This window comes from Botryllus schlosseri, chromosome 11 (assembly GCF_051294905.1).
Source record: "Botryllus schlosseri isolate E-star chromosome 11, Bs_hap1, whole genome shotgun sequence".
Lineage (NCBI taxonomy): Eukaryota > Metazoa > Chordata > Ascidiacea > Stolidobranchia > Styelidae > Botryllus > Botryllus schlosseri.
Genome location: NC_137246.1, coordinates 18,668,917 through 18,696,292, shown reverse-complemented (window position 1 = coordinate 18,696,292; position 27,376 = coordinate 18,668,917). Strand labels below are relative to the sequence as shown.

The 27,376-nt window shown below is 43.4% G+C and overlaps 1 protein-coding gene across 4 annotated transcripts; it reads right to left on the bottom strand.

Moving 5' to 3' along the window:
- Window positions 1-6,595: 6,595 nt before the first annotated feature.
- Window positions 6,596-27,101, bottom strand: LOC145449455 (uncharacterized). 4 transcript variants are annotated; one of them, XM_080327815.1, is made up of 8 exons: window positions 24,300-27,101; window positions 17,707-18,195; window positions 15,121-15,848; window positions 13,150-13,353; window positions 12,953-13,078; window positions 11,190-11,379; window positions 9,307-9,441; window positions 6,596-7,001 (listed from the first exon to the last, which is right to left on the bottom strand). In XM_080327815.1, exons 1-8 carry the CDS (start codon window positions 24,356-24,358, stop codon window positions 6,887-6,889), a joined length of 2,046 nt encoding a protein of 681 aa, XP_080183941.1. In that variant the 5' UTR covers window positions 24,359-27,101; the 3' UTR covers window positions 6,596-6,886. The 4 variants fall into 4 exon arrangements, with proteins under 4 accessions (XP_080183941.1, XP_080183943.1, XP_080183944.1 ...); XM_080327817.1 differs by having other exon boundaries at window positions 15,121-15,779; window positions 24,300-27,093; XM_080327818.1 differs by lacking the exon at window positions 24,300-27,101 and adding an exon at window positions 21,358-24,280.
- Between the last annotated feature and the right edge of the window lie 275 nt (window positions 27,102-27,376).

Here is a 27,376-nt window from a genome sequence, read left to right as displayed (position 1 = left end):
CGTTTTTTATACGCGCGTGTACCATGCACGTAGCCAGGGGGGTTCGAATCACCCTGCTTGAAACGCGAAACCCCGTCATTTTGAAATGACCATTTTAACTCCAATATTTAGTTGCAATTCAATAATTGTGTTATCAGTGTTCCGTGCGGCCAATTTGCGAGAGGCACGTTTTCAATCAGCGCGAAGAGTCTGTGATGATATCCCGCTGAGATGGTCGCGAAATTAGGTCAGTCATTGCCGTGCGCGTGGCAATCGTCGCCAGCCTGATTTATCGCATCTCGAACAAGCCTGATTCCGCTGGCTTGAACAATCGCATCTGCAATGGGCCCAGTTCAAACTATATCATCGCTTGTCTGCGCAATCGCATATGCATTGGCGGCTTCTGCCTGGTGTGCACGATATCATCGTGTTGATGATTATACGGCATACGCGTATGATAAGCTTGTCGACGAGTCCGAAAGTGCGGTTAATTAGCGACTCCCTGATCGGTCGTGAACAATTAAATACGCGCGCTTATCAATGCGTCCTACGTCTTATGCAGCCTTGGCGACGATTTGCGCAAGTCAAAATGTACGAGTTTATTTGGAATATGTGCTACAATGACGCCGATTTCAGGTGGTTCAAACCTTTGCTCTTTTATACCTCAAGCCTTATCACAGCTTCTGATGGTTATGTTCTTCAAGTATTAGCGGAAATCAATTACGCATGTACGGGTACGCACGAGTCGCACATGTTTGCGGACATTCGATGTCATTCAGTTTCGCGAAGTCACTCTTTAACCACAATCGCTAATCAGCATACACTTAACGGCATTTTATCCAAGCTATCGCCATCGGGAAGTAGGAGCCAAAGCATGGTAGGCCCGAGACGCGGTAGTTAGGCTAGCGATATCTTTCGTACTAGGCCTATTGCAGATGCGATTGTGTAGGCCAGTGATGATCTAGTGTGCACCAAGCCAATGCAGATGCGATTTTGTAAGCCAACGATGATATCGTGCGCATCGGGCCTATTGCAAATGCGATTATTCAAGCCAGCGGAATTAGGCTTGTAGGTGACGAGATAAATCAGGCTACCAACTATGGCCGAGCGCGGGGCAATGAATGACCTAATTTCGCAATTATCTCAGCGGGAGATCGTGTCGCGTTACGTTGTGCAGTGCAATGCGTACGGACGAATCTCGCTTATTGCCTTTCGTTAATTAGCCGCGCATAACTCTGATAATACGACTGAATTGCAACCGAGTATTAGCGTCAGAGCGCTCATTTGAAAAGGACTGGGTTTCGCGTTTAAGGAGGGGGTTTCGCGCTTCCAAACGAGAGGCTTTCGACCCCCGAAACCCTCTGACTTCGCGCCTGGATGTAGGCTACTCCCAAAATGCTTAGCGAACGTAAATCGGGAAATGCACCAATGCCGACAAAATCCCTGTTTTAATCTGCAAACAATTGCCGCGATGCGAGCTTCTCAATGCGAAGCCAGAAACCGCACGAGACAATTGCTGATTAGCTGCGCGATTTCACGTTTGTAATCATCATTATTGTCGGTTTGAAACCTCATATTCGAGAGTTGTCGTGTGTTACTTGCGAACTTGCCAGCCCAGTGCGTGGTGTGTTTCGTTACTCACACGACGCATTGCACGTTGATAACATTGATGCCACTTCAAATTCTCAGTGACGTAAATTCTGATTTTTGTTCGATGCATTCCGGCTGACGGAATGCATCGTATACATCCTCGGACGAATGATCGGACCGTTTCAAGATTCCACTTAATAACTCCCCTGCATGGTTTGATAATAATGAGTGCAGAGTCGGTATTAAAACGTAACGTAAAACGCAAATGGTTAACGCTGATCAACCAGCGACTGGTACTCTGCACGTGCACCAGCGGCATGTAGGAAAGTGCGTTTTAGTGCGACGATGACGTCATCGACACGGAACAATTATGACGTCACAAGACTTCGCCACCTCGTAAAAAAATAAAAGTCGGCGCCTATGACTATGGTCATTTACGCCAGGCCGATATTCTGCATTATTTTTCCGTAACTACCGACTTATAGCACGACCCACCTCTAGGCTTTTGTAAGACACCACTTTCGCGGATGGGATCGGAGTAGAACCAGAGAATTTGTCAATCCGCTCCGGACTAGTTTAAACACATGGCATGGTGATATTGTGCACGACTGTTGTTAGGTATAGATATCTTTTATCTATACATGCGGCACTGTCGCTTCTGATGGAATTAACCATATCGAAAACAAGTAAACAATTTATGGGGTGGTCATTACTAGCGCAGTGAGAGGTTCAGAATTCTTTGCGAAGTAGAATTATTGGATTACCTGAGAGTTTGTCTCCAAGTCTTCCACATTTCTCATACACCGAGCCAGAGTCCGTTCATTTAACTGCAACGACTCCAGTAGAGTCATTCAGAAGATTGTAACTCGAGTGATCCACACACTTATTCTAAACCGCTTAGGATGCATATTAACTGGAGCAGTTGTTTTTAACCTCTACTAACCAACGGAACACTTACGTTCTCTGCAGGCCGTCTCGGAACATCAAAGTCAAAAACCTACGACAACACACACATGATACAATACTACGGATTACTGGTGGGCGAAATGAACTGTGCATCAACAGAGTCCTAAAATAATAAAACAATTAAAACAAAATTTACACACAAAATGAAAGCCCTAAAATCATTTTTTTTTGTGGAAATCACTGTGAAGTCTGCAGTCCCCTGTCAGAGATACCAGTTCAGAAATGCAAGGCTTTACCTCGGACAGTTGCATAGTATCGTTTGGTAGAAACTCATGAAACCAATTGATTAATTACCGTTGATATTATAGTAGGTTGTCGTTTATGGCAGTGCTTCTCAACTTTTTTCAGTTCGCGGCCCACTTTTCATCCAAATTTCATTGCGCGACCGACTGGACGCCCTTTCGCGATTAACGTTTAAACCACTCCTCGTGAGTGCCAGTTTTTATGTTGTCAGTGTGTTACAGTTATCTGGTGGCACCTAGCGTGAATATTTTCTGGAATTCATGATGCAATTCGGTCAATGATATTGCCAATTACATATACTACTATGAATTTTTGGCGACAGCAATATTTGGTGACAGCCATTCAGGCGCCCACCGTATATAGTCCATGGACAATTCGGCATACATCTACCGAAGGTTTCGATCCTTTTCGGCAGAGGTTTTCTCACTGTCGACCTTTTTGGCTGCACAATTCGCGGAGTCGCATGTTGGCCGAAACTTCATATGTCTTGGTGTGTCGTGGTCGCGACCCACCGGTTGAGAAGCACTGCTGGTTTATGGTATTCATGGTGCTTGTCGACTACAATGATCATTCACACCAGGCCGATATTCCTTATTTTTGATTCCTGTAACTGCCGACTTGTAGCACGGCCCACTTCTAGGCCTTTTGCAAGACACAACTTACGAGGATGAAATGGCGAGGAGGAGCCCAGATAAACCTCCAACACTTGGGTAGGAATAGCCTATAGGAGTCGACATCAGTCGGACTCGAACCCACAACTCATTGGTGATGTATAGCTGTGGATTATACCACTATGCTATCTCGCCACCATCTTATAGTAGGGTTACCATCCGTCCTCCTTTAGGATTTGTCTTTCGTTTTCAGGGATTCGAAAATGTCCTGCGAAGACGCACAAATGTCCTCCTTTGTAGCTTCCGGATCCCAAAATATGGTAACCATCATCATCATCATTGGTTTATTAGCAATTTTATCAGTTCAATACACCACAAAAAATGCGATACAATGAAAAGACAGGAAGATGTCGAAGCGACAAGGAGTAGTCTATGGAATCTGACACCCACCTTGGTCTAGGCGATGTAAAGAGGAGGCATGCACACTGAATGAAAGTAAAGAAGATAGTATAGAAAAAGAATGCGACAAGAAATAGGGCGGCATGTCATGGGAAGCGAGATCGATAGGTCAGTCGTGGTCCGGTAATCTTGAGGATGGACTGTATTTATTTAGTAGTAATTGTTTGTATTTCGACTTGAATGTGGACATGCTCGTCGACTGTCTGATGGCCGGCGGGATACTGTTCCACACATCAGGTCCGGCATATTTGATGGAGCGATGATCTTTTCGGTCGATCATATGATATTTGGACGACGTGGACGCGCGTGTGTTGTACTTGTGAGCGTTTGATTCAGAGGTAAAGAAGTCATTGAAATATTCGGGGCAACGACCGCAGTGAAACTGATACATAAACTTGGCGATTTCTAGTTTCCGCATATCTTCTATGTTTAGGACGCCAAATCTCTTCAGCAGCGACTTATTGGATGGGCAGCCAGGCCCCTTTGGAGCCCTAGCTATGATTCGGAGTAGGGGAGATGTGGTACCGATTGATCACTGGGACCGAAAATACTTGAAAAATTCTCCATGATTAGACTCGGTGAATTTGTCTATAATTACATGCTGACAGAATCTTTCCTCACATGCAAAAAAATTCGACCTGCGTGAGTTATGGGGTCTGTGACGAATGATTTACGTTTTAGGGGGTGTAAAGTAAATTTGGATCGTCATTTGCATTTTTCTATATCACCTTCCAGACTATCAAACCCGGCATAATTTTTGATGTGAAGTGTAGGGTTTGTATCAGGGTATATAATGGCACATATGTTTTGAATCAATACCATCCTCGAGTGGACTATTTTCAAGTCAATTACAATATTTATGGGGTGGGGGACCTATGGTACCATAGCCAAATCAAGCAAAATAGATAAACCAACTAATCACTTAACAACAGAAACTCGCCTACATATATATAGGCTGTAAATCATAGTTACCTGTGATGTTTTATCGCTATTACGAGTATTTGAAAGTCAAAATGTCGATTTGCGGGTAATATGTATGTGGCAATAATTTTGTAAGTTTAGGCGTAAATCAAAACATGATTTCATGCCAACATTTGACTTGATATAATCTATTTTATTCTTGAAAGTCTTGACGAAACCTTCTTCATTGGCTTGCTGTAGCTTAGCTTACAGTACACAACAAAACAAGGTAACAAATTTGAGTTTTAGAGCGTATGTCCCATAGGTCCCATGGTCGTGTGCCTTTGGACCCACCGGGTGGGGACCGATGACACGTTCGAGCAACAAACTTTAAACGTTTATAAATATTTTTTGAAAAGGCGGATATTCATGTAAATGTCCGCGATAGGTAGAGCTTGTATCAAAGTGTTGAGACAGCAAAAGATCTGCTATTCTCGGCTGAAGATTTGAGGGCCAGAGATCATTTTGCAATTTTTGATCCATCGGTACCACATCTCCCCTACTTTATGCTGTAGTTTCTGCAGTGGCTTGAGTGCAGTTTTACTGGCAGCCCCCCAACAGTGGATGCCATAATGTAACTTCGATTGGATTAAGGATTTAAAGAGTATCAGAAGAACCCATGCTGGCATGAAGCGCCCAAGGCTGTAGAACAGGCCGCACTTAGGTGATAATTTAGTTTCTAGGGACTGAATATGACTCTTCCAGGACATGTTCGAGTCCAGTAAAACTCCGAGATATTTGGCATTATCTGTGTTGGAAACGGGCTGACCAGCGATATTAACGGTTAGGTTATTTTTTGAATTTACTGTCAGCAATTGCGATTTCGAGGCGTTTATGCAAAGATTGTTCTGGGCCGTCCACTCATGGACTTTGGGCATTTGGTCACCAGTCAGGGCATCCAGCTCTGCCGTCGAAGATGCGGAAGAGAGGAGGTGAGTATCATCAGCGAACAGTGTGGTGTTCAATGAGGAGGTTTCAAAAATGTCGTTGACATATAAGGTGAAAAGGACCATACTGATAGGAAAGGAAAGGGCGTAGTTTATTTTGGTCCTTGATGTTTTGCGGCATATACACCGACTCATGATACACATACACACAATCTGCGCATATGCATACCATGAGTGCATATGCCGCTGGACAAGGAAGGTGCAGATATAGCCCTCTACGGCTTTCCAAGTCTTGCACCACCCCTCCACGCTATCCCATTAATGCATGAGCGCCAAGCAGGGAAGTCATGGATACCAGTGTTACTAATCAGGTCTTTGGACTGACCCGGCCGGGAATCGAACCCACGACCTACCGATCGCTTCACCATTACGCTATCTTGTCGGTCGGTCGGTGTTAGGAGACAAAATTGGCAATTCAGAAGGACTGGGTTTCTATTTCGAACTCCAAATTTTCCTACGTACGCCACTGCACACAACGGACCACCGCAACAGTCACAATTGGACAACTGATCAGGCCTGATTACCCGCAATCAGTGATGATCAAGACGGGTGTATCATCACAAATCGTATGTACGAGTTGAGTGCATTTTTTCATCTTTACTTTAGAATGGCTTGGGGAACCCATAGCGTTCTACGCACCACCGGTTAAGATCAACTGAACTAGAGTCCTGTTGCTCATCGCAATATTGCCTACTATCAATCAAAATTCAATACATAGATAATATATTAACATTCTCTCCACCCTCACAAACCCCACCCATTCCACCATGACCACACAGTCTTCCGTCCACAGCAGTCGGAAACAGATCAGATCGTTATAACACCGCTCCACGCGCCGAATTCATAGCAAATTCTTTATTGCGATAGTTAAAAAGTATCAAACTCGCAAGCGAGGTATAAAAATAGAACTTTCGACATACAAAATTCACCTTCCAAACCCGTGGAAGACTAGCGACAGCTGTAATAACTGCGCGATCTGCAATTTAGTCAGGGCGTCCTCTCGCCGGATCCGGCACCATCCCCCGCAGTCCACCGGCCGGTTCTCCCCACAGTATCCGGCTCTCTTCGTCCGAAATCTCGCTTGCTGACAACTCCAACGCGGTCAATGCGTTATTTGATTGAGCCGGTTAGTCAACTGGTCGGGACTGGATCGGTCATTCCAGGCGGGATCATACCGGCCTGCGATAGTTTGCGTAGTTGACTGAGCGATATCCTGGCTTGCTGCCGGACGCGGGATTGTCGTGAGCTGAAAGATGACGATAGGGAATCAATAGCGTTTAACCAGGAAGAACACCTCGGTCATTGATTGACCACTACGGTGGGATAGTGTCGTGATGGCCGCGTCGATGACAAGTAAGCTCAAGCGGTCGCATCATTGGAGGCACAGTTGAAATGTCGATGTTCACACCCGATTGGGCACGGAACTATGCCTCAATTAAGCAGTGAACGATTTCAGTTCATACAATCAGTTTGAAAGTGGCATGAGAAATCAGTTTTTCGATTGATTCAGCAGGCCAAGGTGGGTATTTGATAAAGAGACTACTCCAAATCGTTTCGAGTTCTTCCTATGTCTTGTGGTGTTCTGCACCGATGAAATTATCAGAAATCTAAACCGCGAATGCCAAACTTGGCTTGAGTCAGGACGGATTCAAAATTCCCGATCTTACGCGAGTGGCACCCTTAAATTAATTGCGAAACGTCTACAAATACTGCGTGTGGTGTTTCAGTGGTATGCTTCAGCCAGACTTGGACAACTATAAGAAAATTTTCAGCTTTCCTGGATTAGATAGATTAGAGTTAGAATTAGAGCTACAAAAGTTTTTCCAAATTAGATTAGAATTCGAATTAGAGCTACAGTTTTTTTTTAAATTAAACTAGAATTAGAATTACTGAATTCGCAAAAACTAGGAATTGAATGAAATTGTGAATGGGAAATAAATACAGCAAAAATCAGTTCATATCAATTCACGGTGCATTCCCATAACCATGAGAATGGTTTATCGTCTGTAAAGTGTGCACCAAGCTTTGCTCGTTCTGCACTATACCAGGGTTCGCCACAATCGCTACCGGCGCGAGCGCGGAATAAGCATTTTGAAATGCTAAAATTGATTTTAGTTACAAATTATTGTTGTTTCAAAATGAGTTATTCGCCTGCGCCTAAATAACACTATTCCATACTAGCTGAAACGGCTTCGGCGATGGCAACAGCCTTCCATCGATGAATAGTCAGCTGAAATCAATAAGCATATTGCCTTGACGTGCAATAGCCCAGACATTGCCAAGACCGAGACATTTAGGACGTCCCCACAAGATCAATCCTTAGGATGAGATAGTGTATCAGCTAGTAACATGTATGGCTAGCCCCAATATCGATTCATTACCATTAGTCGCTCGAAAGCGTTGTCGGGTATAAAATGACGTTTATGATCATGTTATTTCTTGTTATATCTGTACTACTCTAATACTACTTATTTTGTAGTAACCACGAGCATTGCCCATGTTAGTCAGCACTGCGTTTTACTAACATAAAGTTTTAAAAACTAAAATGTTGTTCGCAGACTACAAGCTACTACGCTAGCACGCTATTATTCGTCACGATCGACTATGACTGTACGGTGTAAGTATAATAAAGCGAAGGCGGCTTGGCAGTTGGCACTGGATTTTCCTGCGAGAGAGGGACATTCTTGTGAACTCGCTGCAAAATGCCTATGACAATGAGGCATTTTCAGAAAAACAATAAATTAGATTAGAAATTAGAGCATCGAAACATTTCACAAATTAGATTAAAATTAAAATCATAGCATAAGAATATTTCAAATATTAGATTAGAATTAGAATATGGGCATATAAACATTCAACAAATCAGATTACAATTAGATTACTGGCATTTTGCTCTAATTTAGTGAATTTAGACAACTAAAAATATCTAGTTGTCCAAACTGGCTTCAGCATTAGGCCTCCTAAATCTTACTATCTATTTGTAGCATATTCGTATTTATCTTCATAATGAGTCCCGAAGTGGCACAACACGTGCCAGATTTTTCTTAAATACCAGGCATAGCCTAATGGTTTCGTGTTCACCTCCGGCCTGTAACCGCATACTCGGAAACGTATCCCTGTTATCAAGCCGTATGCTCAACAGTTAACATGCCTGATGTAGGCAAAATACAGCCATTACTTGAAACTGGTAGAATACATTCACTTGGCTGCCGGCGAGTATAATAACGCTTCGAAAATTGCGATCATAAAAATAATTCCTGCGGCATTCACATATCAGCGTCGTGACTCAGAGCATAAATATCACGTGACTATAACTCCCAAGCGGAACTGACAATTTTATCACTTTGTTATCGGTTAACGGACTCTACCTAGGCTCGGTGATGAAAACTTGAGTAAAGCAGTAGGTCTGAAAAAGGACATTTAGAGGAATGAAATTCTCTTGGGAAACATGGTGCAACTCACTGTTCAGGTAATATATAACTCTGAGACACGTTTGCGCGGAAATGACTGTATCATTGCGGAATGCACAGTACACTAAGTGCACGACCTACCTGTAAAATAGACTCGGCTGATTGGTGGGCGGGTTTGCGTTCATTTGTAACGTTTGGTAGATGCCGTTGAAGTCAAACTTGTACGCGTATCGTTTTCCGTGTACTTTCGTCATGATATTCTTATCGTAGTAATACCTGAAGAAATTCGTTCAGAACTTAATTCGGGGCAAATGTAACAGCGCACACGGAGAGCGTATGATCGACAGAAGTTACATGCGACATCATTTGCGAGATTACCGTCTGCCAAGACAATTGACAATTACTTACTTTTACATTTTGGATATAGTGAAGTATAAAGTAGATTTGGAATATATTTGCGTGACTTCTATGGGTAAAATTTTCATGACAAATGAACAAAATAGACCCTGTGTCGCGGTGACTGAATCTATTATTGAGATCTCACCTATCTGTAGTGTAATGTCATTTTGCATTAGTTGTGCGGAAGCACCCTCCAGTTTCTAAGTTGGCCACCTCCGATTAACTGATTAGAGGACGCGACTCCTGGATTAAATCTTACTTGAGTACTTTCATATCTTCAGTTTATACTTAGAATTGGGGTAGCTTTGACGAGTCCCAGAAATAGCTACTTCTACTTGTAATTGAGTGGAAATTTACGGTGTTTCTTCTCTACTTCTACTTGAGTAATAACACCGACTACGTTCTGACCACCTCTGTTTATCCTGACTCCCAATCTGGTATCTAACAATATATCGAAGTCCGAAGTCGCGACACTTATTCGATAGGTCTTCAATCTCGCGGGCTCCTTATATCGCTTTAGATTTGCACGGATAGAATTAGATCGTCGGCGGTACAGAATAACGAGAATATAGACACAATTTGACATATCTGGGACAGCGGCGGGTAAACGAGTTTCAAACGGATATGGCACTCTTAGAATACATATAATGACGGCAGACGCCGCCAGAAATGAGGTCGAGACATCGAATACACACAGTGAAGGCAAACAAGTCGTATTTACTGTCGAAATAGGGCTGTCGGTGGCAATACCATCATATAAAAGCAATCGAAATATAGAGCATGACTTTTATCAAAAATTCCGCCCAGTTCTACGCGTAAAGTCAAATAATAGACCAAAACGGGCTCGCTGTTGCTTGTGGTATAACTGGTATCCATGATGTTTGTTGATTACAATGATCATTTACACCAGGCCGATATTCCTTATTTTTGCTACCGAATTGTAACACGGCCCGCTTTTAGGGTTTTAAGACACCGCTCACGCGGATGAGATGTAGAGGAGGAGGCATCCTCATAAACCTCCTTGGGTAGGAATTCTGGAGTCGACCTCGGTCGGAACCGAACCCACAACCTTTCGGGCTCGCTAAAACAGAATATCGAATTATACAGATTTCCGAAACTCAGAGTCACAAACACATATCCATTAGACAAGCGAGGCAAAATGAAGTATCTCTTTGCCGAAAGAGCAGCAACACTGTATTTTTCATCGCACTAAATCTTGTATTACAGCCATTGCAACGCCGCTGTCACCGTCATTATGACGACACAGTCATATACGCGTGGCGATCCCTTTCAAATTGTGGCGTTGACAATCACGTTGCGTCACACCGGAAACTGCCGAGCGGCTTATTACCATTGGTCAGTAACGAAATATTTCTACCGTTTCGGAATACTCAAGCAGGTTTCGCCTGCTTATGCAATATGCAGTACTTGATCGAGTGGTTATCATTTTGAACCACTTTGACTTCTACTTTTCAGTTTTGGGTTTGTTTAGGCAAAACTAGGCCTAGAATACCGAACTTTTTATTTACTTGGTAATCACTTCGTCTAACTCGACTCGAGCACCAACGATGACTACGTTATTCTGACCACCATTACCAGACGCAAACCGACGACCGCATACGTACCTCAGCGCCCTGCTGAGCTTATCATAATTCATGTTGGGTTTGCTCTTCCTCTCGCCCCACCGCCTGGCCACCTCGTCCGGGTCCACCATTTTGAATTGTCCGGTGACACCCTCCCACGATATGCAGGGCGCGTTGGCGGGCACGGTGAGCAGCTCCATCAGGAACTGCCAAAGTTGAATCTGGCCGGAACCTGTGTATTGTGAGCAGAAAGAATATCGTTACAGAACGCAGATCTGGTCGCACGGAGTCGAGCACACGAATCCGAATCAAGAATTAGTTGTAATGATTCGAAACGATCAGTGAGAGACAATTAATTTCCAGTATACTGCAACTGTATGACCCTCCCCACTAAGAGTTGAATATCAACAAGAATTACAGTTTCGATGCATATCTCAACGTGTAGGCCTTGGAACCTCGATTGCTGGTATCACAGCATCAAAAACATGCAGCGCGAAGCTAAACCTCCCCGTAGCGGAAATGGCATTTCTGTAACGCCGTGATCAACTTACAGCATTGTCACAATGTCCAATGAAGTAGGTATGGTCGAAAAAGTACCTCACTCGCCAACAAAAATCGGCAAGGAATTTAAGAACAATTTTAGTTTTTATCAAAGGCGATGAGCTCGAAAATGCCATTAGTTTCCCAAAATCTGCAGTGATTGGTATGATAATTATCTTCATGTGGTGCAGAACTGGTATTATTTTCTTTGCAGTTGATAAGGGGTACATATATATATACTTCCCATAACATCCATACTCTTATCTTGTCATAATTAGTGATATTTGAATATTCGACTAGACCACTAATGCTCGATTCGGAACCGGTTTTTCCCAGCCCTCTTCACCGCGAGCACCGGTGTTTACGCTCTCGTATATCACTCGGAAATTGCTGTTTGCCTTCCCAATTCGACAGTTTACGGAACACAGCGCAAACAGAACGGCGGTATTGACGCGTTCGCGTTTAGAAAGCGTATCGCCACCGCCCGAACCCGGATGACATCCGCCGATCAAATATAGAGAGCGAAGTTCACATAGATTAGGTGCGAGTCTGCAGCGGCGGTCCGTCGTCCGTCGTTGCGCGCTGAGTCAGGCAGTAATCTCGCGAGATAATCTGCCGAATGTTTGGCCGTGACTGGCGTACAATTAGAAATGTTTGATGACGTGAAATCACGATGCGAAACCGTGCATGCGGCATGCGGCGAACCCATCCAGATCTCAACGAACGGTCACTCACCCTCACACTCGAAAATGAGAAGGGAATACGTTTGATTAAGAAGATTTCGCATCCATATTTCGTGGTACTTAGTTACTTAGGGCTGTGAAAAATCGAGTACCTGTGATTAAGCCTATAACTTGAAAACATCAGCCGTCACTACTGAACCAGAATCATCAAAATTAAGACTCGGTTCGGATTCGAGCACTCAATTGTCGATTCGTTACGGCCAGCCCAAGTTTTTATGTTCTGCTGATCGGCAGGGCTCGTTAAAGATTTTATACAATTTTGTCAAAAGTCAATTCTAGCATTTTGAGGTAAATACTCGAAAGAGAGATGAGCATCGAGCATATGGGTTTGGATTCGGGATTTTAAAAAGGATTTCGGATTTTCGTAAAACTGATTTCCACGCGACTTTCGAATGGCTCAAATCCGGATGGCTCAAATCCGAATCATCGTTTCAACTTCAAAACTTTTTATCCGCCAATCTTCAACATACACACGACACGCAATCGGGTTCGATTTCGGTTAGACACAGCATCGCAACCTACCGGGATTGGACAGCTCCAAGCAGATCGGCCCAAACAACCGGTACGGGTCTTTGATATGCGGCTGGCGCGCTTGCGCCGCTTGAAACGGGTCAACGATCCCCTTGTACGGACCGAATCCGTTCTGGTCTGTAACGGCAGCAACTGAGCGTAAAAATCAGGAATGCAGCAAAAACATCCAACGTCATATTCCCACTTACGCTGCTTGAGGTGCGTGAGGTTAGCGATGAGGGTGTCGGCGCTCGCCTTGCTGGTGAGCCTGCACATGTCGCGCATCGTCATCTGGCACAGTTTGTAGCCGTCTGTGGACGCGAACTTCTTCACGTCCACGTCTTGCAGGGAGTGTTCGCTCACGGCCCATTCAAGCCACTCTTTCACCTGCGCTTTCGACCACGAGCTGGGGTCTGAAAACAGGCGGTCAAATAAATAGATATCGTTGCTACTCGAGTAGAACTACCAGTAGCGTCGTAAATTTCTACTCAATTACAAGTAGAATTACTCATTTCCAAGACATGAAAGGTAATCATGTCCAATATACGTCAAAACTTATTCGATTGTAAGAAGAAAGTCAAAGGTCAGAAAAGCACAAAAGGAAACAATTTCAAAAGCAGATCTGGTCGAGGGTTTGCGTACTTTTAGCGCATAATATCGTTGTTGCCAACATTCCAAATTGCAAGTTGCATCTTAGCGACTAACGCAAAATGGCTCGTGGCCGGCCTAGAACAGATACAGCGTGAGTGATGAGCGGATATTGATTTGAGACTCCGAATACGTCCTATCGGAATCCGTCTGATGCGGTGTGGTTTTGTGTTCGTAAATATATAATTGGTTACCGATACCGTGACATATTGGCTATTTAGCCCTGTTTTCGTGAAAATTTCACTCGTAAATGTGCTTTAGACGCATGCTCAAAACAACTTTCTACTTTACAAAATCCACAGCGAAAAAAGTATGTAGTCGCGTCAAATAATGTTAAGTAGAAGTGGAAATACTCAAAAAACATAATCACTTCATAGGTAGGGCGAATAGGCAAAATCTCCGAAAAACTGGGAGTTCTCCGTTCTCTACTGATCACCTCTGGGTCTGAACGGGAGCCGGAGCGGCGCGCGGTTTTGCGGCGAGGAAATCCGCCCGATAGCGTTAAGCCGAGGCGAATACATGCCTTGTGCGGAAAGAAATTCGCGAGAAACGCGGCCGCGAAGTACCACTAAATATGTGCGGCAGCCGATTATAAATCTGGTGACTTGTGAGGATGCCAAGGTCGCGTCCTGAGTATAGGTGAGTCACGATCGCTGAGTCATTTGGAATTGCGACGCGGTTGCAAACATAAAAAACGGGTGTGTTTACACGTACACGCACCAGATATGTTCCGGTAGCGAGGACGCTTCTATAGAGTTATCTTGCGATTCTGCGCATAGCAAAGCCCTAGGCGCTAACAGCACCTGCATGTGCACGTCGCTCATATTTTGATGGTACTGATCGTTGAATACCAAAGACAGCAATACTCATTGTGATAGTCGATCGTAATCGACCAATCGAATTCTACATGTTCCAATGGATTGTACGTTGTACGACATTTGAGCATGCGACACTTGGGTAACGGTCAGCTGTAGGTTTAAGTTGAGATTGGGGGGTTGCTTTTGGAGTTAGGATTCGGCACCTGGTCAATGCCAATGCGGCACTTGACAGATTTGGAATTAGAAATATAATTACTATTATTGCTATAATTATGGAAGGGGTGCATCAATATTGTACTAATGAAATCGAAAATTACCGTCTCACTAGATGTGAGCGTGAATTGTGATATACCACATGTGGCGAATTAGGCCCTCGGGACTTGGCATGGATTTAGGTTTAACAAAATTCCGGTTAGGTTTAGGTTAGGTTAAGGATAGGCTTCGGTGTGGATTAGGATTGTGGTTTAAGGTTAGTTTAGGGTTAGCATAAGCTTAGGGTTGTAATTAGGCGCCGAAAAGTGTCGATTTCATCAAGTGCCAAATTCACTGGTAACCGTTAGGATTGGGGCACGGGTTAGTTATCGTGTTATAAAGTCACATCGTCAAGAGTCGCATGCTAACGTGTCGCATGTCAAAGTTTCGCACGCCCGTCTATCTTGTTTGATCGTGTCGCAAACTCGAATGTTGGGCAACCGCACAGAACACCATCCATACCTGAAGGCATCGGGTTTCTCTTGTGCTTCTCCGGATTCAGAGTCACGTTAGGCGGCGGCGGGCTCCTACGCACCGCGTTCGGATCCGGCTGCGTACACTGCGACATATCATCGTCCTCCGCGTGCATAGGACCCGCGTTCAACAAGGGCGAGTCCAGCGAGTTCGCGACCTCGATCATATCCACCGACATCTGTCTCGATGACGTGCTGTCGCGTCGTGACATAATCGGATGCCCGCCAATCATCGGGTCGCTCGTGAGAAAACTAGCGGACGGGATCGTAGACATCGCGTCTTCGTAGTCGTCTCCGACTGCCCCAGATGTCATAGACCCGTCCGGGTCGTGGGCGCTGAATAGAGAGTCTTTCGATGATGACATACTCTGCGCGCTTGCGTGTCGCATCCTGTGCATGGACTCGAACGCGTCGCAGTTACTGTCTTCGATTTTGACGCGCATAATCGCGTCCGATTCGGCGTTGTGGTCGTCCGAGGTGGACTCCCGGATGAAGACTTTGTCCGATCGGAACACCGAGTTGTCTGACATGGAGGGGCTTTCCACGTTCATGTTCGCTATGCGTGTGGCTTCCTCGCTCATTTGACGCTGGAGCTGGGCTTTAGGCGGCTCGTACAGTAACGGTGGCACACAGTGACTATGACTTCCCCTGGAAAGGCGGCGGGAATTGGTCAATTGATGAGAAATGGTAGAGAGGATGATATCGCCCGACTGTGTGCTGCAGAAATGCATTAGAATGAAAACAGTTAGGGCGATAAAATCTAGTAAGTGTAAGTATACAGTCAAGTAAGGGCGGAATAGCAATTTTCCGCACCGACTGCGTTTTTATTCAAATTATCGCCGAATCTCTCCGCCTCCCGACAGCAAGTGCGCTATTGCCAGGGTTGCATTTAAAACAGTGTTTTAAAACACTTAAACAGCGTTTTAAACAAATGCATTTTTCAAAATAAAAATGTGTCTGTTTTCAAAAGTTGTATATTTATGCCATAATTTTGTAAATACATTCCAAAAAAATATGTACCATGCATGAGCCTACGGACGATTTGCACCCAATAGTTGACGTATACTATGTGAAGTGGCTGGAACCCGTGTAATCGTCGTCGGTTCGGCAGTTATAGCAAGTAGATATCGTTCATTGGTACGGAATGGGTGTTCTGACGATGATGACCGCCTACCGTAAAAATGCTGCATATAATAATGCATTCCTTTTGGTCTGTTTATGACAGTGGTCGGAAGCCCTTTTTGTCGAAGGAGCCATATTTTACCTGTATTTTCAATTATATACGCCAATCTGTTGTGACGTTACAATTAGAAATTCATTACGTCATGGCTTAAACAAAAATAATAAAAACATGTTCTAAACAAGGGTCATGTTTTAAACAGGTTTGTTTTAAATTGATTTTGTTTTAAATGCAACCCTAGCCATCGCACATGCCACTTATGCGCAGAGGGGGTCACTGGTCAGTAACGAAGTACTTTTTCAGAGTACTCAAGTCGGTTTTGCCTGCTTGCGGTACTTGGTCATGTGGTTATGATTTTAGAATGCTTCTACTGAAGAGTTTTCAGGTTTTTAGACAAAACTAGGTCTCGAATACTTACTTACTTTCTTACTTGCTGGAAAATCGCTATTTCTACTTATACTTGAATGGTAATTTATGACGATACGTCTAATTCAACTTGAGTATCAAAGATGACTGCTTTCACCACCGCAGCAATATAATATAATACGAATGGCTGATGAAGGGGGATTCAAATCTAATGGAGAAAAATACAGTACGATTTAATTATGACGCATTCGTTGTACCGCTATCTTGAAGGCTACGATTCTACAGGTTTAAACCCAAAATATCAACTATTTTGGAATTGTCTCCTCGATTTATAGTTCAGATGAATCATATAAGAGTGGGCGTTTGATTATTATCAGACTTCGGCAAGGCATGTCAACTCCTTCCTATGTTCTCATGCTATCGCAGTCTTGCGGTGATTGAACTGGTGAAAATATCGATCCAGCGTAGACAGTGTACCAGTAACAAAACTATCGCCATGTTCACAATATCACCACCGCCGTACGTTTAGCAACAACTAGAGATTCCGTAACTTCTGAATCGCACAGCAAAAACCATCCAGTGTTCAGACATCACGACTTTCCAAAGAAATATTTACAGAAAGGACAGCTTTGCAGAATGATCGCCAGTTGGATAGCGGTTACCGATCACTCAATCGTGACTAGAGGACAGTCAAAGTAGGTATTCTAAATCCTTGGTTCTCAAGTTAAAGCAAAGACGTGTATTCCCACTCCAGTAGCACTAGAAGTGGCGATTTCCAAGTAAGTATTCTATGGGTAGATTTGTCTTAAAAAACTGAGAATTTTTGAGTAGAAGCGTAGGTAGTTTACAATCACAACCATAGGCAAAAACCTATTTGAGTATGTGGAAAAAGCAGCACTCTGCTAGGTTATTGAACACAACAGTGAGCATCTCTGAGCGCTACACATCACAGCTGGAACCGCTACAAGCGATTCAATAATACAGGACAGGCGAAATAACCTCACGACTCACGAGTACAAGAAGCCTCACCGAAACACATTGTCGTGATTGTGGTACGGAAAATTGCAATATCCGGGCGAAGTGCACGAGAACGGGCTTTTGCAGGAGCCGGGCGAAATCGCCACGTTCGGCGGATACTCCAGCGGGGAACAGGACGACGCGCTCTTACGCCTGTTAGACGCATGCGTCGCGGACTCGGACTTATGCGACACAGATTCAGACGCGTGCGACACGGACGGAGCATCCATCTTGCGCTTCAACGACGTGCTCTCAAGGCTGGCCGCGGTCGTAGCCGCTGTGATGGCGGACTGGATCAGTTCGTCCGACGGGATGTCCAAGAAGCCGTCGCTGGAGAATCCGCTAACCGAGACGCTGTCGTAGAAGTTGCCGGGGGACGTGGACAAGTCAAGGATGTTCAAGCCTATCGTGGATGACGACATGGTGTTCGTCATCGGCGATGGGGGCTGTCTTTTCACTCGGATAGTTGTCGATAAATCCAAAGGGGGCAGAGATTGAAATCTGGAAAATTGAATATTTACATTGATGTTAACGGTGAAACACGAGAGGTGCTTCAAAGTAGAGGGGGAGTGGTGCAATATAAAATAAAATATTCTCCTGCCGATATATACCTAATACTTGCTACATGAGACAATAAACTCCCATCGTCTTATTATTGCGATTGGGTAAAACAGAGTAATTCTTTCGAAAAAACAAATACTCGAATCTGAAAAGTATGAAACTGGCACTGGGCACTGCGTTGCAAATTACAAGAGTTACGTTATAGTTTCTCATGCTGACAGCTGATCTGCCACACGTTATAGTTTCTCATGCTGACAGCTGATCTGCCACAAGTTCATGAATATTAATATTGAATAACATTTTCAATAATCTTTACGTGAAACTGTCAACTGCGTCACCGCGAGTATACGAATCAAACTTTTTGATTCAGGTGACGTTATCGTTGTAACCTTTTTCTATCGCCAATGCTACTAAGAGTTCGCTATAATTCAAAAAATGATTGAAGGTGGAGTCTGACTGGAAATTCATCGTTTGACAGGTAAAGAGCTACCACGTACAAGGGATTCTTAGTTTGTTTTTTCAACCTATGCTGGACTTGTCACGGAGTAATACTTGCTACATAATTGCACGACTAGTTTTCAAGGTAAATAAATAAACTATTCCATGTTCAGATTAGAATACAGTGAGAAAGTCGTGCTTTTAATGAGCGAATATTTACCCTGGGCAATGGGCATAAAAGCTTCCGGAGAGGGTCAAGATTTCCGCTCAATATGCACCATACCCTATTCATACGGGAATTGGTTGGATACGATATGGTCGCGAACTGTCGAGTATGATATACAATATTCATGTATCGTATAGCGAAACAATTCTTCGAACATCCCAATTTATACGATACTTCGATATAATAATTACGACGACAAAGGTTCCCAGTCTATGACCCGAGAGCGCTGGATTTCTCCATGAATAGCCACCGTACAAACTGCACAAGAAAGGGGACACTTTACTGTTTCCTCTGACCTCGGGTTCTGGTGTAGTTACGTCATTTAAGTATCTCCTTTTTATATGCTACCATTTCATGAGTTCTAATAAGACAGATGAGGTCAAGTGAAAATCAGTGTCCCTGTGTTGAATGTCCTAACACGGTAAAACTGTGCGAAGACAGCGACATAATAAGACTTCAAGCAAGTTATACGCGCGATAGCAACTACGCTACATGATAGGAATCGGGTTGATGTTGTTGTTGTTCAATATTTATGGCGTTTCGAGTTCTATGGTCATTTGGTCAATCTTTTACACCAGGCCGTTATTACCATGATTCTGTCGACTTATGGCATGGCCCAACTTCGTTCTTCGTTTTTGTAAGACACCGCTTATGGGATCTGCGGGCGCTGACGAACCGAGATAAACCTCCAACACAAAAGAGATTGTGAAGTTAACCCCAGTCGGAGTCAAGGAGTGGGAATGGTGTCGGTGTCGGGAATGGTGTCATTGTAAAACGATCACACGATTAGAATAACGGGCGAATTACTTTATCAGCCCCGCATGGACAAGTAGACGACAAAAAATGTTTAATAGGTCATTTGTCAAGTCGTATCACCAACTCACAAAATTCTGGGAATCTAAACACAGAATAGTAACATAAATCAAACAAACCAGAGCATGTCAAACGGTAGTAGGCATATTGCGTTACAGGTTCACACGTACGCGCGCGATGCGCATAAATATTGTCACAGTGCCACACCAATGACAACATGCTGCATACTTTCAATAGTCAAACATTGACCGACCTCATAGACTGGCATGGTGATTGGTTTTATGATTCGCCTAATAGCACATGCTTGATATCCAGCAGACTGAGATTCTACTTAAATAAGAAGATCGAAGTATCAGATGTTTCATAAAAGTTTATGGGAACAAAATTTCAACATGGCAATACTATCACAACCCTGATCAAAGTCTGGCCGTGGTCAAATTTCATGGAGCCCCCGCAGCTTACGCCAGAAAAGAAATATATGACGCTCGCCAGCTGCCATCAAGGTGAACCAGTAAAATAACACCACTGCATTTGAGCCGCACCTGTTCGATATAGGGAAGTCCTAATCTCAGTATCACCCTTGCTGCATTACTATCGGCAAGTCGTCTGTAGCATGAGCCTACTAAATTCCATTTGTCACAATGAAAACCGTTTCATATAAGTGCGACAAGACTTTTGGTTAATGTTTCGACGTTAGAATACGATTAGCTATTTCACAGTTTTGAATTTAAAGTTCCTTGAATCTGTCATGTTTACAGAGGCATTTAATTTTCAGTCTTATCGTGTTTTAAATTAATCCGAGATACCTTTAAGCTTCTTAAACTTCAAATAAAGACAGGTATGAAATGAGTGACCACTGACCAGCCGAAATCAGTTTACATCTTGTTTAGTTTAGCGTGTGAAAATCTTCAGGTGTTGGGAACTGGTCAGTGGTCAGCGTTCGTACATTTTCATCATATTTCATCTGGCCTGTTAGGTAAGCTGTCCGTAGTACACCTAAGCTCGGCAACAATTCGACCCCCTGCCTTTAAAGCGCCCACGGTAGAATATCAGCAGTTATGGCTAAAATATAGCTACCAAGAAACAGTATTGGTACTCCTCTTCAATACCGTGGTGTATCTACCTACAACCGCATACTTAGTCAGCTTGTCATCTACACCTTCGCCTTTCTATGTAGCAATCCGTGATACCGTACACACAGATTCTTAAGAAGTCTCTCAGCTGCTCATCATACTACAAGTAACCTACATGCTACCCCCTCATTAGAATCAGCTAGACTGCGAGACGGCAACTAACGAGGCGAAGTTTGTTTTGAAATACGGTGTCGGGTACCGTCAGCCATCGCGTCGGAAACACCGACAGCGTTACGAGATCGTCTCGATTATGATTACGCAGTGTTCACTGTACTCGCGCTGCATCGAACACTTACGAAAAATACGCATTATTCCAGGAAACTGGCGTCACGAGTAAGTTAGACAATGGCGTCCACGGTCATCGTAAACAAGCCAAACCCCACGGCGGGTAATATAGACGTTGTGTGGGTACACAATTGTCAAATGGGATCACTGACACTGAGCAAGCAACAGACAGCTATCAGCAAAGGCTAAATATCTACGGTGACTCACGGAGTGGTTCAATAGCCTGTGAAATGTCGATTGACACCGAATACAAAGCCTTTATTCTCCGATGGGTTCTAGACATATATATATTCGTCGATGCTGTGAAACCAGTATTCTGTATCTAATCCATCTCAAACAACCATATAATTAACCGACCATCGTAATACTATCCTGCCGCGGTTGTGCAAAGACAGCATTGCAAAGGCGCCAGCACTCTTAACAAACTATTACGAAAGATGTAACGACGCGACCGCGCGAGAACAATAAAACCTTACGTAGTTTATTATGATGACCGAAATGTGACCACACTCCATGCAGTGAAGTGCCCAAGTGGGATCAAGCATGTCGTCATAGGAACAACCGAAAGAATACCTGAAACTTCAGGAAGTGATTAAGAGTTTGATAATTATCTAGACGCGAACAGAACAGTTTACTAGGTAAATCTGACAAATGAACCACGCGCGGGAGATTGAAATGCAAATATATGAAGAGAACCCGAGTGGAATAGCCGAAGTCAAAGAAAACTAGTCCATGAAGAAAATCAAAGCTCGACCGTAACATCTGTATGCGGGAACTGGACGTACTACGACTGGCTAAGTCGTAGTAATTGTGACGTAATTACATTGCTTTGGTTTTGCCCGAGTCGGCCGAGAGCACTCTTCAAGAGCATCTCCCTAATTCTTGCGCAGGGGTGAGCAGCAAGAATCGAAATGTTGATATCCATAACAATGCATATGGGATTACCTGCAGTTCGTTTTATTGACGACAAAGCCTACCGTTTTAATGAGATGCTCGAATAGTCGAATATCGCTGTGTAATATTTGTAAAATAATACTGTTTTAAAAGTCTGTCATCATTCGTGGATTTGCGGCACGGTAGTCTTCATTATTTGAAGTGCTTTGACCCATCCATTCCTCAGCCGTGGTAATTATGAATCGGTGATGCAGATATTAGGTCATAATGGCATTGGTTTTGTGACATTACACAAGGACGGATAGATTATGTTAGTATTTCCCCAAAGTATCCACGCGTGCAACATAGTCAACATTTCACAAAATCGTTCAGAAAGACATTTCGGTCACAAAATAGATGCTATGCAGACTATGCTGCGCGACCGGGATTCAGAATGTATGTATATTGTATACGGTGGTATAAGGAATGTGAGCGTGTGCTAGCACCATGCGCTATTCGCAGCTTCGATGTCGATCCGATTTTCCAAGCGTGGCTTAATTAAGGAGCTGACAATAAAGGATATCAGTAATCGAGCTATTTATATCTCGGGTAATCGCGTTGACCACTTACAATCTGCTATGGTGAGACACAAAATAAAAGGCAATTAACCTTAGCAGAAATTTAGTCCAAGTGGCTCTGAAAGTGCGAAAGTTAGCACGGTACGAAATTCACCAGTGAATGTTATTCGAACTTTACTGGTAGAGACTGTAATCTATACGGTATACAAAGAGTAAAAAGACTATTCAATGTAGTTAACCCATTAGTTAGGAAATGATGAATAGCATAATATTTTATGCGCGACAATACAGGTGATCGCTCAGTTTGGTGAAAGGATGTGATGATTTATCGATTTCGGATTTCTGTTACCATGTAATTATCAATCCACTCTAGAAACGGCTTATAACGCATAAACTATGGTCACACGACAATATGTGGGGAACGATGAAGCTCAGCATAGGTCGGCAACTGACGATGATGCCTAAAATACATCCGACCCAACTCGACCCATGCTGCGCTATGGAGCCTATAACTCTTGGAGATTTGAACTTCAGTCACATATTGTGTCCAAGAGAGCGACGAATGATCACAAGAGATATGGAAATCTTTTGAATAAAATTGAGTACGTCCAATTCCAATAACTCTTCTAAACCTGTTTGCAGTAAATTGAGGGATACAAAATATAGTGTCTCAGGGTCTCTATTCTCGACTATTCATCAATATTCAGCCAGTGAGAGGCGATACAGGCATCGTCAGATGCCAGGATTCTAATTGCGCGCGCACGTTGTTGCGGTATTTAAATAGCTCTTCAGATTGAAACGCGATATCCTTTATCGGTGTAAATGGATTCGCCTGTTTCAACACAGTACGGCCTGATTTAAAGCGCCAGCGACCAGCGTACCAATACCGGTACCGCAGAAAGGCAGCTTGACAGAAAAAAGAATGCCTTTCCCTGTCAAATGCTGTTGGACTGTAGTGTGCAATATGGCAGTAGCTATTGTGTTATCCATATGCATTATGCAACCACGAACAATCGGACACGTTCTAATATAATTACGAAATTAAGATACAACTAGTTAGGAATATTACGGAGTGTGCGTTCGACAAGCCAATCACGTAAACCCCATCAAGATTAACCGTTGAACTTCCATATATGTGGAAAGCGTCTTCTGAAACTTTCACACACACATGCTGATTCTAAAATTGTTGCCGTAGCCCAGTAATAAGTACTCTGTACAATATGATCTTAAGTCTTGTAGATTCGTTCTCAATTTAAAGAGGTCAGCAATCGGTTTATCGAGTCAATGTAGTTTATACTAAGCCCTATATTCGGTCTCTTGTAGCATAAACAGCACTGGACACAAGAACCGCGAAAAACAATGCCTCCATGTCACCGCAACCACTACATTGTAAGCTATAAAATCGGGAGCTATTACGTATCACATGGTGACAGTTATTCTGGCCGACATTTGTATGAAGGGCGTATGTCGCTGTGTGCCATTATGAAGCTGGGATGAGTCATCGTAGTGGGAACGCAATACAAATGTTACAGCGACGGAATCGGTGTTGTGTTGCCATCTTCAATGCGAATCTCAGAACAGTCACGGTCCAAAATAATCTGATACCACCTCAATGCGGATACAACCGAATGAGCCGACCATGCTCTTTTAAATATCAAGCAATCATAAACACACACTTTAGTTTTACTATGCACCTACCTTTTAGCACTGGAATCGTCATCGTTTGCTAAGGTTTCTGACGAGCCATTGCGCTTCATACCACCTTCTGTTATTGGCGATCGCCGGAGCTAGTTGACATCAATAGTCCGGTATATCCCGTGCAAAAATAAATATCCCGGTTACGTGGGGATGATTATACACCCCGAGTGATGTAGTGGCGTATCCTTTTGTTCAAGACGTCATATCTTGTTCTTGCGCGTTACAACCGGCAAATGGAACATCAATATATAATGATATTTTATCCGTCAAAACACTGGCAAGGTTTTGAAATACCAGTTTCTTGCTATCAACTAGGTAATTCTGATCTAGACAACAAGTCCCACGTTAGTGCGTCCGCGACAACATAATCGTCGCCTATACAATTCTTTTGTGCTATTCCGCTCTCAGTTAGGCGGAGAACTGCATTTGAAATAGTGGAAACATGTTTCCGCTTGACTGCTCTCATGGTAACCGCAAACAGAGATATATCCAAAAATAATAATTAGACATAAGTTTATATAACTAATAACTTAAGGCAGGTTGAGATGTATACAAATGAATCTTTCTGTAATCACAGCCTTTGGTGATTGAGAACGATAGTGGGTCTCCTGCTAAAGATGGTTTTATGCCGCTGCGACAAACAATACTTGTAAAATGACTCGATCCTACGCTCCACAATATGGTAGAATTTAAGCACACGTAAGTATTTGGTAATCAGACATTTCCACAATTCCAGATAACAAACAAGATAACGAAGCAAGCATCACTGTTATTTTCTAATAGATATTACTCCTGTGCTTTTCCGCAATTTTACCGTAACTCCTACATGCTACATTCCGTCTTGAATGAAGCAGTTGAACCAATCCCTAATCCGTGACTCTCTCTGATCCCGTCTTTCGCGATTCGAAGTCAGCACATGCAACTATTGGACTCTCGCAATTGCTGCAATAATCTTTCCTAACCCAGCCTGTACGTTTGAAAACAGTGATTTCTCTATTATGCGATGAATACATTACCACATTTTTGTAGCATATACGGCAAAACTATTGATGCTTCGGTTCCGGAAGGCCAACTAAAGTCTCAACGAAGATCTAACCGCCGAGACCATATCTGTATTGAACTTTCAAGGATGTCCTAATGATACCCGTTACGCAATTTACAGCAGAGCAGCAATGAAACGGATGACGTAACAAAGCGTAACGAGTCTCGCAATGAGAGATGAGTCGACAGGCTGGGAATGAGTCTCGTCAGTTCGTAAATTTTGAATCATTGTACGGAACGCAAACACAGCAGCGGAAAAATAAGCTCCATTAGATGCGCCGCAACTAGTGCAATTAGAAGATCGTGGCAGTTAGGTCTTGTGACAGAACGCGCTTGTTCGGCCCTGGTGATTAACCCGAGTACATATCCTCGAAAATGTGCATGTGCATTGTGCAGGTCCGCATTACAGATCGTTTTTCATTGAGTCGCATGCTCAAATGTCGGGCAACGATAGCATGTGCTCAACTTTTCATGTCTGCAAGATTCAGTTTCCATTGATAGTCAAATGTATATCGGCGACCTGTTCGATGGTACGAATTTATCAGCGATCTAGGTCACGCAAACAAATCTGACCTGCGTTATGTCGGTCCCTTGTTGCGTATGATTCACGCGTGCGGAATGTAGTTGTCTTTATATTACGATCACCTCGTAGAATCGAAATGAGATATCCAGGCGCGATCATTTCATCTTTCGTTTGGTCTCTAAATACGGTATCGCTACGCGGAGATTTCGTGTGCAACTTTTCGCGATGCGGCAATGACGGAAGCGTTGGCTGATTTATTGTAGTTTTAAATGAAGTATTTTCGAAGATTTTTCGTCAATCACTGAACATTTTATTACGGAAAAAGACTGAACATAAAGTTATCATCCCTCGCCTTCGTTCCGACAATTTCTACGCGATTTGACTCCAGTCTATATAGACTGTGCGGGAGTTTGCGTGATGCCATGCATGTCCCTGGAAATATTTTAGGCGATCAACTCCTGTGGTGATCTACTCATTTCTTAACTCTTCTAAATTCATATCCGCGACCGCTCCAGTCTACACAAGTATTTATTTATGGTCTTGACTTCACAGACGCGTGCTTATCCAACAGGAATAAAATACCTAAACATTACTCATATTTCACAGCAACATTGGCAAGGAAATTCAACACACTCATTTTGAGTGGCATTGCAAATTTTACGTTGTGATATTCGTCGCTGAGCACATTTTGAACATAATTCGACATTTCTAGTAACAAAAGCAACCGTGCACCGTCGAGAATGATAACATGCTGAGAAAAATATTACGACTGAGGAAAGCCTACACGAGTCAATGTATTTCCGCATCTCGTAACTACCTGCATATTGTTCTAGACTGGCAGCATTCAAGGCGTTGCACAGAGCATGATGGGCCAAGATGAGTTGGCATGGGTTGAATGATCCTCTCAAATATACTTGTGCGACGCATGAACTCCTCGCTGCGCTACAAGGCAGTTTCACATAGCAGGGTAACTCGATTCTGCGAATTTACGTAAAACCACATATTCACCGGCTCTCGTTCGGTGACTCATTCGCTACGAAAACAAACTGCATTGCCTCCTACCAATTTCGAACAATACCGCGCTCGCCCAACTTTTTATCGCTCGCCGCTTGCCCCAGACCGTGAATACGAAAAATAATCCAACTCACACAAACCAGTAAACCCGTTCGTCACAGACTCAACAACTGTGCGGAACGCTCTCGCGAAGGAAAAATTAGAAGGTCATGCGAGGTTACATTACGTACCGCGATAAATATTCGAAGAGAGGCGAGGCGCCCCCAAGTAGGCCATCGGAAGAAAGAATAATATACGAGTCGAGGATTTGTATCCTCGAGTCTAAACAATAAGGCAACTATTTATGTATATATGCTTACATAATATCTACTTAATTTTCCCAATATATTCCGGTCGAGCCATACTCGTAATTATAGCCGGGATGTACAGAGATATATAGATCTATAAAGTTCTATAGACTATATTATCCCCGAAACAAAAGAAGGTTCCAAGGTTTTAA

Excerpts from the sequence above, each read along its gene's own strand:
- LOC145449455 (XM_080327815.1), bottom strand. The coding sequence starts at position 24,358 with ATGAAGCGCAATGGCTCGTCAGAAACCTTAGCAAACGATGACGATTCC. Across the intron at positions 13,354-15,120 it reads GAGAAACCCGATGCCTTCAG|ACCCCAGCTCGTGGTCGAAA; the intron begins GTATGGATGGTG and ends GCCTGTTTTCAG. Across the intron at positions 11,380-12,952 it reads CTTGGAGCTGTCCAATCCCG|GTTCCGGCCAGATTCAACTT; the intron begins GTAGGTTGCGAT and ends CACAATACACAG.